At 44.1% G+C, this 16,221-nt stretch overlaps 1 protein-coding gene across 5 annotated transcripts in view; it reads right to left on the bottom strand.

The window, feature by feature from the left end:
* nrxn3b (neurexin 3b) overlaps window positions 1-16,221 on the bottom strand; it is a 305,979-nt gene continuing 289,758 nt past the window's right edge. For 4 of the 5 annotated variants that reach the window (XM_075459083.1, XM_075459079.1, XM_075459080.1 and 1 more), the window contains 2 exons: window positions 13,631-13,709; window positions 1-2,593 (listed from right to left, as the gene is read on the bottom strand). In XM_075459083.1, coding sequence (XP_075315198.1) covers window positions 1,608-2,593; window positions 13,631-13,709 — 1,065 coding nt within the window. In that variant the 3' untranslated portion in view covers window positions 1-1,607. The remainder of the gene's footprint in view (window positions 2,594-13,630; window positions 13,710-16,221) is intronic. The other variant, XM_075459081.1, reaches the window with a different exon arrangement.

Below are 16,221 nucleotides of genomic sequence, written 5' to 3'. Positions count from 1 at the left end.
TTCAAATCCACCATAAATCTGTCTTTATTCTCTTGTTCTATTTTTTTTTTTTCAATTCCAATAAAAAAATAAATGACATGATGAAAGTAATTCCAGACGAAGGAGGATTCCCCTCACACAAGGTCGGAGGGAGGTGTTTCTAGTTTGACTAACAGCTTTCGATGGTCAAGTATTCATGCGACTGCAGAGAAACGCCGTCCAGAGACACCAGACTTCTAATCGAACAACACTTAACCCCCCCTGCCTAGACAAAGGTTGCTGTGAACATCGCTTCTCGTCTCCTTGGCAAAAGAATACAAAAAAATAAATAAAATAAAAATCACGTTGCTACAGCAGAAAGGTCAAATCGGATGAACTGCCGACACACAAAGAAGATGAAAAAAGAAAAGCTAACTTAACAGAAACTTGAATTGTCTGTACAATATTGACCGCAAAGCACAACGGCTGGATGTAATAAAATATGTAAACATATTTGCTGCTTTTGACACAGTCGTCTGTGATAACAGATAGAAATCACACCTGTTCACACTGCACTAAGTCTGTAGCCTGGATTTCTTGCTTTCCTCTTTCTTTCTTTGTTTTTTTTTTTTTTTTTTTAAAGATTATGATGGTTACATCATTGCCAGACACAATTCATGACGACCCCATTTTGCCACAGAATATCATTAAATGCAAAGAAAACTCGACCAATAACTGAGAGAAAAAGAAAAATGCTTTTGGATTTCAAACTGATTTAAAAAAAAAAAAGAAAAAGACAATGTATTGTACTTTTTGCCTGCAAACGCTGAATGCTGTTAGCAATTTGGATGCCTTGTACAGAAGTCCAATTTTTGAGACGTGAAGGAGGGAGAGCAAAAACACTGAGAAACACGACTGTATCACCTCCTGCTGAGCACTGCCAAGTCGACTTTGACGGCCCACCGTCCTTCAAACACAGATGTTAATTCAATAGATTCAATAAATAAATAAATAACTCAAAAAATGAATTTAAAAAAAAAACAACAAGATATAGAAATAAAAAGACAGCTTTAAGTACACATATACTTTACCTCATGTCGCGTCCATGAAAGCTACATTTAATCAAACCTTTAGGTATAGCCAAAAACGTGTTTTTAACTTCCAACTTTTCCGGACAATCGTAGTTTCTCGGATCCCTCACTTACACAGATGCCAGCACCACGTCACATACACCTCACATGCATGCTCAGAATGGCCGAAATGACAGTGATCGTATTATACAGGGTTACAATGGACAAGGTCATTAGAACTCCAAGGATCACACACCTCTTCACAGTCACTTGGGGTCGTGTGGGTGTTAGAGTGATGTTATTCACACTGCCAAATGTCTCCAGCTGGCACTCCTTAAAAAAGTCCACGCCGAGTCCCGATAAGGTAGTATCGCATTGTCTCTTGGTGATGCTTACGATAGTGAGTTTGCTTCCAGAAGCCAGAGTCTATTTGGAAATGTTTCAGTGACTCAGTGAGTCTTGAGTTCTCAAGAGATGTCGTCCATTTTTAAATCACAGTTGCCAATATGGTACTGTCAAAATGTTTATAACTTTGTTCCAAACTGTTTATTTTTTACGTGTTGGGAAATGACTTGATTTCTATACATAATACTCCTTGTCCTTATCTTTTGGTCTCTTGCTACTGGCACTGCCTTTTGCGCTGCCGCTGGGTGTTTTATCCTTCACCACAGCGCCATTGGTTTGCGCCGAGTTGCTGATGTAGTTGCGCGTTTCGTCCACCTGGTAGGAACCCTCGTCCCTGTTCCTGTACTTGTACATGGCATAAAGGAGGATGAGGATGCAGAGGGCGGCGGCTGAGACTATGCCCACCACCATGCCCGTGGTACTGCTGGATTCCCGGATCACTTCTGAGGCCCCCGGGGGCACTCGCCGCACCACGCCGGGCACCGTGGGCAAGGCGGCAGGCACCGTGCGCAGCATGGGCGAGGTGATGAAGGGGCCCCGCGGCTTGGTACCATCCAGATCAAAGGTTGTGGGCAGGGGCAGCAGGACTATGTCCGGCTGTGGGGGTTTTACCTCGCGGTTGTTCATTTTCCCTGCAGGCAGCTTGGGTGGCGTGTCCGAAGGGACCGCCGCCGGCGGTGTGCCCCTGATGTCAGGCAGAGGCGAGGTGGGTGTAGTCCTACCTGCCTCTGAGGCTTTGCTAGGCCTCAAGTCCTTGGCCTCCCACTTGGGCGCGAGGGCTTTGTAGCCACCTTCATAGGCCGATGTGGTCAAGATCTTATCTGTTACCAGGGAGAAGGTGGTGTAAAAATCTTCATCGTCAGTCGGGGGCAGGCTAGAGTCGAAAGCTTCGCCAGAGCCAAACCCCGAAATCACCATGCCATCATCATCATCATCATCACCATCATCACCACCATCACCACCATCACAATCATCGCTGCCTCGGTCCGACAAGCAAGGTACCCCCGCCTCAGTGGCCATGGCCAAGGATTCTTTGGTGGTCTCAATAATGGTGAGGACGGGGTGGAGGGTTGGGGGGAGGGGGATGAAGGGTGAACGGGTGGATACAGAAGGGATGTCTATGGGGTCCTCGACTAGCACGGGGATGACTAGCTCCCCTCCTGCCAAGTGAAACAAACAGAAACAAAAGTCAGAGGGCGGAAAATCTTCCGCGGACAAAAAGCAAAAAAGCAGTCCGACACCAAAAAGAATGTAAAAAGCACGTAAAAAGCAAAGCTCAACAAAGGGTGGAAATAAACTGAAGATAAAGAACGAAAGAAAGAACAAAAGGTACTGTACCAGTGCAAAAACAATGAAACTCAGAACCAAACAAGACCCAAACTGAAAGAAAACAACAGCCATAAATAAAGTATACATTGCATCAAAAGGCTTTGAGGGATGCACAAGGGTGAGCCACATTAAACTGACTCGGCATACTAACATATCCTACACGTTCTCAGAGAGCAGAATCGCCTCCATATTTAATGCGCCGCACACTGATGTGTATGCGCTGCATGTTCAGTCACTTTTTACTTTGTGTGGGCCCCATATTTAGCTTCGTCTACATATTCTGCACGTGTCTCCTCCTCGGTGACGTTTCTTTAGTCTTCCAGAGAAAATCCTTTTTTCGGTCTGTTCAAAAACCACGAGCAGCCAAAGATGCGCTCTGTGGAATGCGAGGACGCCGAGGGCCTTAACATTTTGTTTGTAGTTTAAGTGAAAAGCAGTGGGCCTTGAAAGCAGGTTAACTAAGTCTGAAATGAGAAACCATCTCAGGGAGCGTTTTCACCCCTCTGACCTACATGGGCCGACGAAATACCAACAGCTGCTGTGTCACAAAAGGAAAAAAATAAAAAATGACAGACTGGAAGTGCTCCAGAGTCCAAAAAAAAAGTGCCTCTTTAAAACCCGATTGGCTCTTAAGGTCTATCCGCGTCACGCTGATGAACGATAAGAAGAAGTAACACCTTAAAAGCTGTCCCAATTCTTTTTTTTCTTCAGTGTTAGTGGGCTCCCCTATTTGCCCCGGCCTCTTGCCTTTTGACCCTAACATTTACCACAGTGGCACAAAGTCACCGGGCAGTTCAGCGACACCTGAATGTTTGCTTGCCTCGTTACGGCTTTTCATTTTGGAGTCAGAGCAAAAAGAAAGGGAGGCCGCGTCGGCCGATTTCTTTGTGCATTTTAGCTTTTTCCGGGTCAAACCTGCGGCGGGACAACTACAAAGAGTCTGAAACACTCAGATGTCGCCTGAAGCTGCTTATCCTCTTGCCAAAGTGGCTTGTTTTGCACATTGCAAAGGCTCACAAACAGGGCACTATAAAAGATGCAAACCCTTTTGGAACAATAAAAGAAAGGAACACAACATAAACCAAGGAACCGAATGGGAAAAGAAAAGAAAAAAGAAAAGAAAAGATAATTAAGGCATTGCAAAAAAGACTTCAGAGTTAGAGCAAACATCGGAGTAAAACATTCACAAAGTAAAGCCACAGATAGAGTTATCCGGTAAAAAAGGATTAGTAGTAAGTAGGTAGAAAGACGGGTGAAAGCAAAGTCAGCTTGGAAAATCATAAAAGCCTACAAAAAGAAAAAGAAAAGAACAGTTTTCAAAGGAAGAAGGCATACCGTCAGTTTTGTCAACTTACATCAACAAATTGCCCGCATGATTTTGGCAGGAAGGAAAAAAAAATAAAATTTTTTAACAAAAGAAAGTTGTGGAAGAATGCCTTTGGACAAGTTAGGTTAGATTCTTCTTTAACAGTTTCTGATTAAGTAGTATATATTTCTCTTTTTTTTTTTAGACAGGATGGCACAGGGAGGCAACAACACATACATCCACACATCATGACATGAAAATAATCTTCACCATTCTGTTCAGGATTTCTTTTTTTTTTTTTCCTTTTTTCTTTTGTAAGTAACTTTGTTTTCTATATATATAAAAAAAAAGAGAGAGAGAACAGCATATCTATGACTCTTGCTTCGATTGATCAATCTCCATAAATATCTACAGCCAGATCGGTTGACTTTTTCGTCTTTTTTCTTCTTTTTTTTGTCTTCCCCTAAAACTTTGAACTTGTTCATCGGTAATGAACAAAACAATGGATGGCTGTACATATCTTAAAGTCTCTATGTAAAGGATTTGGGAGGAGGGAGCGTGAGACGGGGTGGGGGACCTATGAACATACTAGGAAGGAAATGACATAGATGGGGGTGAACGTGTACATCAGTTGCCATGTCCATGTAAAGGCGGCACGAAGCGGTCGGGCGGCATTAGAGCTTTTGGCTGTAAGGAAGGGATGGGGATATACAAACAATGAGCATATACATGCCCATCTACAGAAGAGAACAGCACTCTCAACACTGACATGTTTTACAAACCCTAAGCTGCAACTTCTTTGCCATGCAGAAAAAAATTAAGACTCATTCATTGATTCGATCCAAATTTCAATCAGAGATGGCTCTTGGAGAACAGGTGAATGTTAAGAGATCAGCATCAAGACAGTTTGGAACAGCTTCCACCATAGTGGGGAGGGTCTACTTTGGAGGAGTCTTCTCTTTTTTCTCTATGAGAGTGTCGATTTGAGCGCAGCTGCGTTCAGGTTGGACAACCAGGTTTTTTTTTTATTTATTTTTTTTAAATCTACTGTTTATTGAAATGAAAAATGAGCTCATAGAGAAAAGAGGGAAGTTTCGTTCTAATTTGGAGGGGGGAGAGGGGGAAAGAAATCATTAAAACATTGGCAATAGTGATTCTTAGCAAATTAGCAGAGAGTTAAAATTTGAACATTTTCAGAAAATTAAACAGAGGCTCACATATATGTGTGCTAACATATATGTCCGAAAAAATAAAAACAAAATCAGAAAGGAAAAACAGAAAAGAAAAAACAGATTAGCAAGCAAGAAAGAAAGGCATTAAATCTCTCACACTATCAAAGATGAACAACCAGAAAGCACACACTGAGGCAGACAAAGAGAGGGGGGGGACAGTTTATAGGCAAAGTGTCACCACCTTCGTATAACTAATAATAACCTCTTTATTATTAGTTACTCCAATACATTTCTCTTGTTAGTATTTGTTAAACACGGGACAGGGCGTGCAATCTGGATGTACGTCAGAGAAAGAGAGGAAAAAAATCAGACACGTTTCTTTTTTCTTTTTCTTTTTTTCCCCCTTGGGATTTTAGTTCCACTCTTGGGTCAAGCATGCTTTAGTAAGTTGCATTTAGGGAGAGTAAGATACAATTACAATACAGCAAGCCATGGGAGAGGTGAGGGAGGGGGCTTTAAGAAGGGGGTCTGTGGTCAGTAAAGGGCACCAGCACCAAGGGCTGCGGGATATTTTCTCAAGCAAACCATTCATCAGCTTTCAACCGGGTGAGAAGGTGCACTGCGGGTGATGTATAACCAACATTAAGTGGCATTTAGGCCCACTGCATTCACTAATTAATCAAGAGGTGGAGCAGAGGGATAATCAATGAGCTCCTTTTTATGAAATGGTTAGAAGCCTTGTGTGCATAACCAGCAGCCTTTGTTTGGCGGATAAACGTCTGGAGTTCCACAAGAGGGCGCAGGTTGGTGGCTTTATTTCTGCCTCTGGTGAATTTAAAGAGATGAGTACATTTATCTTCAGGTATCAGGTGTGGTTACAGAACCCCCATTTCATTTAGCGAGCTGGATCTGTGAGCCCTGTTCTGTTGAGCTAAGATGGCACGTGTCACGCTTTGCTGACGTCTTAAACGTGAGTCCCCTGGCTGCCCACACAGCGTGGCGTCCTCTCGTCAACTAGCAGCTACTGCTCATGTTGCTGGGATAATATTCCAATAACAGAACCTGCCCTTGTAAATAAAAAAATAAAAAAAACAGCAGCACGGAGTAACTGATTTCATCTCAGGTTTTTATTTGTCCAACTCCCCAAAGCTAACAGTCGTCTCTGCCTTGTTTGCACCCTTTCATTCCTTACTTGGCAAACAGGCAACTGTTAGCTTTGCGCTGTATCAACAAAGCACTTGAATGGGAGGGGAAACATTGCAGTGAAGGGTCTCCAGTAAAGTCAGTAAAGCTGAGGACCTCGATGTTTTGGTAAACACTTTAATCCTGTATAAGCTCTTACACGAGAGTTGCATGTCGTTCTGCATTTCGGAAGCAGGCAAACACTGCGGTTGCTAATGGGTTTGCTCAACCAGATTGCGTTTGTTTTACAAACTCGTCGAGACGGCTGTCCAATCTTACTCCAAGCCCCTGCCTCTCAGCCTACTAATTCTCCACTCCGCTAGACCTGCAGCCGGTTGTCTTCCTTTTTAAGTAAAAGGGACCCCGACCTGTGATGAACAAGTCCGCCTTTGTGCCCTCTGAATGGCCTTCGCATCAATGAGCAAACCTCATCTACAAAACTGAAAACACTTGATTTAAAAGCTATTCGTCTTCTCATGCCAGCGTGTGAGGAAAGGCACAATCTGCTGCCTGCCTGTGTGGCTTTTTGACGAGGAATTAAAGTAAATATAAATGGCTGATTTACTACCTCAGCAGCTTCGAGGCTAGAGATGCAGAAATCTAAGAGCAGCACTTTTTCTTTACTTTCCTCCGCTCGCTCTCCCCTCTCCCTCTTTTTTTCTCCTGGGACTGATCCGCGCCCATCCACCATTTTGTTGTGGCTTCCGAATGGAGATGAATTCTGACGGTGCGTCAGGGATTTGACAGCGCGGTTCCATGAAAGCATTAAGTTGGCACCCCAGCATCAATCGTGGATGAACGTGAGTCAATAGGATTTTGACGCTGCAAATAGTGGGCGAGTCAGTGGTTTACGGGCCCAAAATCCCATTGTGGTTTGTGCATTGTGCCTAGAGACCTGCCATAGCAGATTCATTCAACCTCTACCTGCTACAGGTAGTGAACTGATTACCAGAGAGCAAGCATCGCACACATTCTCGGTGTGGACACACTTGCAGGGACATGGCAGGGATTAGATTGGCGTTCTGTTGAATCGCTGAGCTTTCTGGAAACTTGCACCCAAAAAGCACTTTACCCCATTAAACTATCTTATCTGGCCGGTGCACACCGATGTGCCAAGAAGAGCCTAATTTCTCATTTCCATCCTAAAACTAGAATGATGTAAAGCGAGTGGAGAAGTCTACATGAAAAGGAGTCAGGGACCACCGCTGAAAGGAGGAGGAAGTCTATGAAGCCGCAGCGCATGGTAGAAGCCACCTAATCCGTCATCGCACGGCTGACTGCAGGCTGCTGTATTGAACTGGCATCTCCAGCGGGTGTGGCGACTCATCCCTGTCAGACGGTCGATTTGCTGTACAGCCATTAGGCTACACCTCTGCACTCGGTGGGCATGCGTTAGTTGGATAACCTTTAAACTGATCTGAGGCCTGTGCTGAAGTGAGAGCCGGCCCAGTGGGCCCTGACGGAAGCCACAGTCGAAGCAACAGGAAATCTCAGTGATCCGTCCCTATCACACCTCACCCTTATGCTTGTACTCTTCATATTCGGAAATGAAGGAGTCACGCAGCATTACATTGGTGCCTTTGGTGTAACATTAATGTGAGTAATAGAGCCTAGACTTTACCTTCCAAAGGCCAATGAGATGAGGAGACATTTATAGATGTGTTCCATCTTTTTGATCTGTGTTCCACTTGATCAAAGGCTGGAGGTAATGATGCCTGCAGGACCATTTATGGCCTGTTTGTTAAAAACACAGTCTTTTTAATGATGTATTTGATGGACACATAGAATGCAAGTTACCCTCTAGGAAAACGCCATTGTTGGTCGATGTTCAAAAGGACTGAAACACCTTATATGCTGGCTTGTGTTCAGTAGAGATACAGGAGACAGTTTTGTGCCCTTACTACCTGCTGAGGTGGTACGGATACAAGGTGGCCTCGATCAGGCTAAGGCCTTTGCTACAGTGTCTTGCCAACGCAATCCCCACCCGATGCTCCTTCTGGGGGAGGCCCTTCGAGGTGTCCAAACAAAGTCATCCACATGGGCGTTTGGCCTGGCTCATTTCAAGTACTTTATTGTCTCCTGTCTACAAGGGTCCCGCTCCATACCCATCCTACCATCCAGAGTATTTGTTGCGTTTCGAGAATGGCAATGAACCAGCTGTCCACCCAGAGACCGGGAAACTGGGTATCCACAACAGGGAACGTTATAGCTACAGAGTAAAACTACAATAAACTTTTCTAAAACAGATTGATCCCCAAAGATATCATTAACTTACATCTTCAATTTTTTTCTGATCTGAAATAAAGCTGTTCTGTTGGAACATGGCTGAGCTAGAACTCTACACCTATAACTCATTTAATGATGTAGCTATGAGTGGGCGAATTAGCCCTGCTGCTGTCTCCATCTCGTACCTCGCTGTAGTTTTTCTTGCTCAGACACTTTTGATTCTTCAACGACATCATCAAACAGCTACTAATTGCTACTTGTTAGACAAACCTCCTTCCCCATCACCAAGTCCCACTCTGCAATAGGAGAGGATTGGTTCCTTTTGTTTGTAACACATTAAAACCCTTGCAGTGTCAACAGCTGCTTTGGAGACTGTAATAGGAGCCCCACTCGCCTGGGGGATAGGGCTTAAAAATAAAATCCGCCTCCTTTTTTTACACTAAAGTCGATTTACAATTTTACGATCTTTGCTTTCTTAAAAAACATAATACAAATGGCAGAAATGACTCAAAACAAGTTTTGCTTTTATTTTGATCATCCCTTCTGGGAGTTTACCTAATTTCAAAGTGCAACTAATCACCAGCTTTGAAACGTGCTTGTAAAACAAGATGGCAGGGCCTGCCATTGTAAACAAGAATTCAATTAGAACTTTGCCACTAGCTACAAACAAAGTCCCAACTACCAAGGAGCTAGTTTATCTATTTTGAGAATACATCTTAGAACAGGCATCACTTGACACCGTGCAACGTCAAACTAACTTAAAAAAAAAAAAGTAAAAATACATTCTCTCCAGCTCTCGCGATATTTTCTCGTGTGCAGTTGTGCAGGTAAGGCGAGGCAGCTTTGGCAAAATATTTCAGGCTTGGTAGCACACACCGAGGTTCTAAAACTTTCTGCACGTGCTTCTCTAAACTTATTCACCTGTGATTTCCAGGTAGTATTTCTTTTTCCTCTTTTTGCCAGTGATTTTCTACATAAAGCTTTACTTCTTAACCCATAGTGATGTAAATGTGTGCAGGTTGTTATTCAGAAGTTATCCAGAATCTGGCTGCACACTCCTTATTGGCACTCTTGTGGAACTCGCATGGGGAAGAGGGCAGAGGGAGGGGCGGGGGGGGGGTAAGGTTTAACAGTTTTATCGAACACACAGATGACACAAGACTTAACACGTGGAGCAGACAAGACAGGCTGTTTGGCAGACACGGACGTAGCAGGCACGGGCACAAACACAAGACGCCTCCAAGGGAGGAGCTGCTGCTGCTGCAGGGGGCGCCGGTGGGGTGCAGACCCACCGCTGTGGCCCCCAGCACGCACACCGACATGTAGTAGGAGCCAGGTGGGTGTCAGCTTGAGACTTATGGGTGGAGTAGAGACAGCACATAAAATGGACGCCAATTATATTCATGCAGAAGCAAGGACGTGGGGGGGGTAGAGGATTATTAGTTGGTCTACAGAGCTGTGATACAGTCCAGTACAACGCATGCCACAAATGCCTTCTACTTGGAGCAACAGATAGAATAGAAAAACAGATATACTTTGTGGCAATAAAAGTCTTTTTATGCCATCTGCATTCAAACAGACATGTATATGCAGAAAGGCTAAAAGAAAGGAGGTGGCTGTGTTGGGATGGAGGGAAGGAGGAGTAGGTAATGCTCAAAAAGGGAGACGAGAGGGGGAGGGTCATTCTTTCACACACAACTTTCTTGAGACAGAATGGGGTTGCCTTCACTAGGCCAAAAAAAAAGGATGATGGCAAGAAAAGATTTTGTTGCCGTTCATTTCCCTATGTTGGATTGAAAATGAGGGGAGGATGTTTCTTTAGAAGCCATTTGGCACAAAAAAAATGAACACAAACTCGATGAGGAGGAGAAACTTTGAATTTTCCAACCACCAAAAGTTCATGCGGCACAAGATGAGGCAAAAAACGGGAGGAGCGGCTCTATCCTTGCTTGTAGGATGGACGACGGATGATGAGGACACCAAAGAAATCATAATGAAAATACCAAAGAAAAAGAAAGAAAACAACCACAACAAAAAAAGAAGAAAATAATAAATTAAAAAAATCCCCCTCGTTCCACCCGCCCAGACCCCAAAGAAAATAAAAGAAAAAAAGGAAAAGCCCAAATCTTAAGCAACCCAGCTCATGTTCACATATGTGCATCGCAGGAGGGAAAGAAATAAACCAACAAAATGCAACAGAAAAGAAACCAACAGCATGTCATGCAACTGGTCATACGACTGGAAGCGGGGCGAGGAATGAGGATATGAATTTCTGTGTCAACATGGTGAAATGTACAGTAGGTATGAGTGTGTCTATGTTGCCACTATATGAGGGGAGGGTACCGTGTTCTGTTGGTTAAAAAAGTTCCCACTACACTTGGTCGCACTTCCACTTTGAGAATACTTGGGTTTGAGGTTTTAACAGTCTAAGGATGTGGCAAAAAAAAAAAAAAAAACATGAAACTCACGAGCTGTAAAAATTTCAATTTCAGTAATCGGACTTAAGAAAGCAACTCGTGCTTGATAAGGCGCCTAAATACCGCCGGAGAAAATGGCTTTCGCTTCACATCAATAAGCCCCCCGAGCACAAAAAAACCAAATGTGGTCATGATTTTAAGGAAAACAAATGCTTCAAAGCAAAAGAGTCCCCCTCACAGAATTGGGAGAAGAGGTAACAATACTGGAAAAACATCCACTTCAATACGCAGGAATAAATGCTCGGTTGGGTTCTCCACTGGCAGTTAACAGGGGGCAGTGCATTGTTTCAGTTTAGGCTTATTATTAGCTGTGAAAAGTGGACATATGCTTAGTGTTAAGCCGAGCCATGTTTAGCCAGATTAATGCAGCATCAATTAGTCTGCAGTGACGGTATTTTGAAGGACAGTGAAGCAATCAAATAGCTCGAGCTGCTAATGATTTCCAGAGTGCCTTCGGGGGGATCTGCCTGTCAAACGCTGAGCCAGTTTTAACACGGCTCACATTCACTGACGGCTGCTTCCTCAGTAGTGATCCAAACCCAAGTTGCCTCAAAATTACCTTTCAAATCTGCTGTGTTTCTTCCCAGCTCTGTTTTTATTTCCAAACTCCGGTGTGCGAGTGTCTTATCACTTTGATGTGATCACAAAGTGATACCTGTGGTTGTCTGTCTGTGTGTGCGTGCGTGTAAAAAGGAGGGGAAGAGAGACGATGTGCACAGAAATTCGAGGATATCTGTTCTCTATTAGAATGTTTCAGGTGAGGCAAGCCTCCGACGAAGGAAACAGAGGTACAAACAAGAGAAGAAGGGGGAGGGGAGGAAGAGGCTCTGTTGCAGTTAGTCTGCTACATATCACAGTATCTAGGCTGAAAGCATCTTTGTTCTCAAAGGAATCTCAAAATGTATCCTCTGTCAAGAGAGACGCACACACGCACAGCAAGAGGAAATCAACCATGTACAGGACAGATACATTTTGAAGCATCAGCGTGGGCGACATGTGGCCTGATACTAATTTCGTACTTTGTTGAGTAAAGTTTTGCTCTCAATCGAATGCTGAGAGAACAAAATTAGTATCAACGCTTCGTCATGTCTGCGACCTGTGGCCCCATAGCTAAGTGTAACTTTGTTCTGCGCATTTTAGGCTTTGAGCTTCGACAAGTCCCGACAGCAAGCTGTGTGCTCCTCCATCTTTACAGTTAAAGGTGTGAGTACAAAGAGCGTGTTGAGGATGCATATAAAATGTTTACTCTTAATGCTTTTTTTTCCTCCAACCCCAATTCCAAAAAAAGTCAGGAGGCCGGATAGAATATTCATAAACGCAGAAGTCAATGATTTGCAAATCTCGCGTGTCAATATTTTACTCACGATCTAACACAAAAAAAAAACACATCGAATGCTCAGAGTGAGACATTTCACCGATTTGTGAAAAAAGTTTGCCCGTCTTGAATTTGTTGGCAGCAACATGTTTAAAAAAAAAAAATTCATGGGGAACTAAGTGGTGCCTAAAAGAAACAGCTGGAGCAACACGTGGCAACTGATTAAGCTAACTGGCTACCGATGTTAGTAACGTCATTAGGTATGAAAAGAGCACCTTACAGAGGCAGAGTCTCTCAGATGTAAATGAATGCTATTCTATTAAAAATTCCAAAGACTGCACTAAAGACAGGCATGATTCTGTCATGGAAACTTGAAAAGCCTGCATCTCTGATGCTACGAGAGGCACGTTAGTGCCTAAGGAGCTGGCAACTTGCACATCTGTACAGGCACCAATGCTTAAAGACACATATAGGTTTTAGAGTAACATACGCAGCCATTGGGATTCTTTTCCAGGGAAGGCCTTGAACAGTTCAGCAAGACCATGCTAAACCACATCCTGCATCTATTTCAACAGCACGGCTCCGTAATTAAAGAGCTCGGACGCTGGACCGGCCTGCCGGCAGAGTATGACTAAGAAGACTCAGGTCTGTTCCGCAGCTAGAATTCTCAGATGTTGGCAGACTGTTATCGATAAAAGATGAGACGCTCGTGTTAATCTAACATTGGCCTTTCCCAACTCTCCCTAACTCTTTTTTGAGATGTGTTGCTGCCATTAAATTGAAGACGAGCTAACGTTTCTCTTGAAAAGAAAAAAATGTCTCACTTTCAACATTTGACTTGCTTTCTCTGTTCTGCTGTTGATTAAAATATTGGTTTACGAGCTGTGTAAATCACTCAACTCCGTTTTTATCTCCATCTTACACAGCATCCCAACATTTTGGGACTGGGGTTATATCTCAAAAGAGTTCTACCGAACTCTTAATATGTACAGAGAACTCCTCACACAAATGTATATTTCTCGCAGTGGCTGCTTATCTGAAGTTGTTTTTTTTTTTTTTTTTTTAAGTTACACTTGAAGCTCCCATGGGGCTTGATGCTAAGAGGAGAAGCTCCTCGGTAGCAAATCAAAGAAAGATAAGGAGGAATAGACCAGGTTCAGAGCAAGCACAACTCGACAATCTTATCCCACCTGCGTGTCCGGAGTCGCACTCCTCCAGATCCTCGTCGTCGCTGGAACACTCTGCCGATGAAACGATGTCATCTGTTGTCTGTGGACACACGCACACACACACACACACACACACACACACACACACACACACACACACACACACACACACACACACACACAGCAGAATGTGGTTAGACTCTGGGTAAATATAGTTAGTCCTCAACATGCACGCAGCTATTCCATTCAAGGATATCTCTGCACACACAGACCTCTCCACCTGTCCTTCAGCTCCCATATATCACTTGGAGTCAATCATATTTCACAGTGTTTATCATTCCTCACTTTATGTGCTTTCCACCTCCACAGATAATTGTTTTCCCTCACCCTCCGCATTCTGCCTCTGAGTATTTATCGCCCCTCTCCTCCTCCATCGTCCACAATCAATGGACCCACCGCGCCCACACAGATCAACAGCTTCCCAGCTTCTGATTTGTGCTAAAGGGTGCAGAAGGAGGGGAGGGATGGGGCGGCAGACTCGCTGGCTACACCCGGAGCAGCGATGGATTATCTGCACCCTCCAGTTCCCGCAATTCAGATTTATCCCCTCGCGGCCCCTCCTCTCCCTTTTCCCGGGTCGAGCCATGGAGGACAGAGTCGGGAGGGGTAGAGGGGAGTTGGTTGTATTTCAGCAGCGGCGGTGCTGCACTGGGCAGCCGGCGTTTATTAGAATGAATCAGTGGGGCGATAAAATAGGCCCTGTCACCAAGCTGGGTTATGAAATCAGAGTGCTGATTGAGTTTTCCCGTCCTGGCCAGGGGTGTGGGGCTCTAAATATCATTGAGTTTGACAGACTAATGAAACGCGCCCCCATGCTTGTTCTACCGCATTCAACAGGGCCAAGAGAGAGATGTCCACATCCACCATATGCTGATGTTCAACTAACAGCACAGTGAGAAAGTAGATGTTTCAAATGTGCACTGCGATTACACATGATGGGCTGTGCTGTTCTCTGTATCAGTACATCTGATAATGCGTTAATGCATGTTTGTGCTGCCGTGCATAATGCACCACATTATGCACCGTACTCTGGCACAAGAAGGCTAAAAACCAAGCAAGAGGAGAGGCTTGAAAGTAAAGTGCTGTAAAATATGGCCTCTCTGTAAACATGACATTATTTATTGAAGCCAAATTATGGGCGTAAAAGTCTCGGTTATTGGTGAAAGAGGGTTATTGCTTGTTATTATCATCGCAGCAGATGCGGGAGGCAGGGAGATGGAGGGAGACCAACCACCACTTCAAAGTCTGTTCCAGCAATTCCAGCTTGAGAACGACACAAACGGCCCTGCATCAAGCGGAAAAAAAAAGCGCTTCTTTTCTCTTGTCCGCTCATGCTGCGTGTCTCTGCAGCTGATGAATCTCAGAAACATTCCGCCTTGGATGCGCTGACTCTACAGAGATTTCCATATTTATGTCCCCAAAAATACAAGATTTTAGCTGGATAACATTCCGCCAAAATAAATCGATACATAGAAACAACAGACATTTACAGTATCTGCATCCAGACATGTTCTTAGCTTTAATAAACATTAACAACAAACTTGGTCTTACTTTCAAACTGTTGGTGTTCTCCAGGAATGCCACCACTGAGGTGAGAAAGGAGGAAGGCAGCAGAAATGCTAAGCAGGGAGCGCTGCTTTAGAATAGCATCACAGCAGAACATTTTCAACAGAAACATATGCTTGAATGCCAAAGAAAAAATCCATCTACCAAATAGATGGTGCCAGCAGTGTTACAGCTTCTAGGTCTGGAAAGAGGGTTAGTCCTATTAAAACAAGAACGGATACTTCCATGACTGTATTCAAGAAGGTGTTTGGCAGGCATATCAGTGCTCTAACGGTGTAGCCCCGAGCTACGCCTCATCACACATTTTATACTCTGCTCTCTTGACTTGTTAGCAGACACAGATGAAAGCTCTGGACGGAACTGCAGAGCTCCTGTAACAAAAAATAACAAAGAGAAGAAAAGAAATCCAATGTAACCCCCTTTTCACTGTAGAAAACTAAGCCCATTCGTGGCAAACCCAAATATGGAGCCTTGTTTTGGCGTCTCTGGAATAGCTCTCTTGTTAATCCCGATGACGGATTCTACTCAGGAATATTGAAAACAGATTTTGAAGTGTGATGTTTGTTATGTGGGGATCCACTACAAGCTCGTTTGATTCATTTTCAACATACGATTGCGTCCCGCCGGTCACATGAGCTAAGAATGAAGGGCTTCGGGTGCCATTCCTCTGCATTCAGACTAACGCAGAACCAATGAAGTGGGTCACGCACACATACACGGCTCACGGTCTTCTCTAAGTCGACCCGAGACGCTGATAATAACATATGGCACGAGGCTAGATGCTGTGAATGCAAAGAGCGCTCGTGGAGCGGAAAAGGCAAGTGCGGCGGTGGGAGCCTACAGCAGGGGATGGCATCATGACGCGGTTGGCCAGCGGGACTACAAAAACTGATTTCACAGCTGGGGGAATCCAATTCTCTGTCTAAATCTCCATAACACAGAGCGGCGTATATTTTAGCAGCAAAGTGTTTTTGTCTTTTGATGTA

Source organism: Odontesthes bonariensis, chromosome 24 (genome assembly GCF_027942865.1).
Source record: "Odontesthes bonariensis isolate fOdoBon6 chromosome 24, fOdoBon6.hap1, whole genome shotgun sequence".
NCBI lineage: Eukaryota > Metazoa > Chordata > Actinopteri > Atheriniformes > Atherinopsidae > Odontesthes > Odontesthes bonariensis.
Note: the sequence above shows the minus strand (reverse complement) of the source record. Positions and strands in the feature narration are given on the sequence as shown.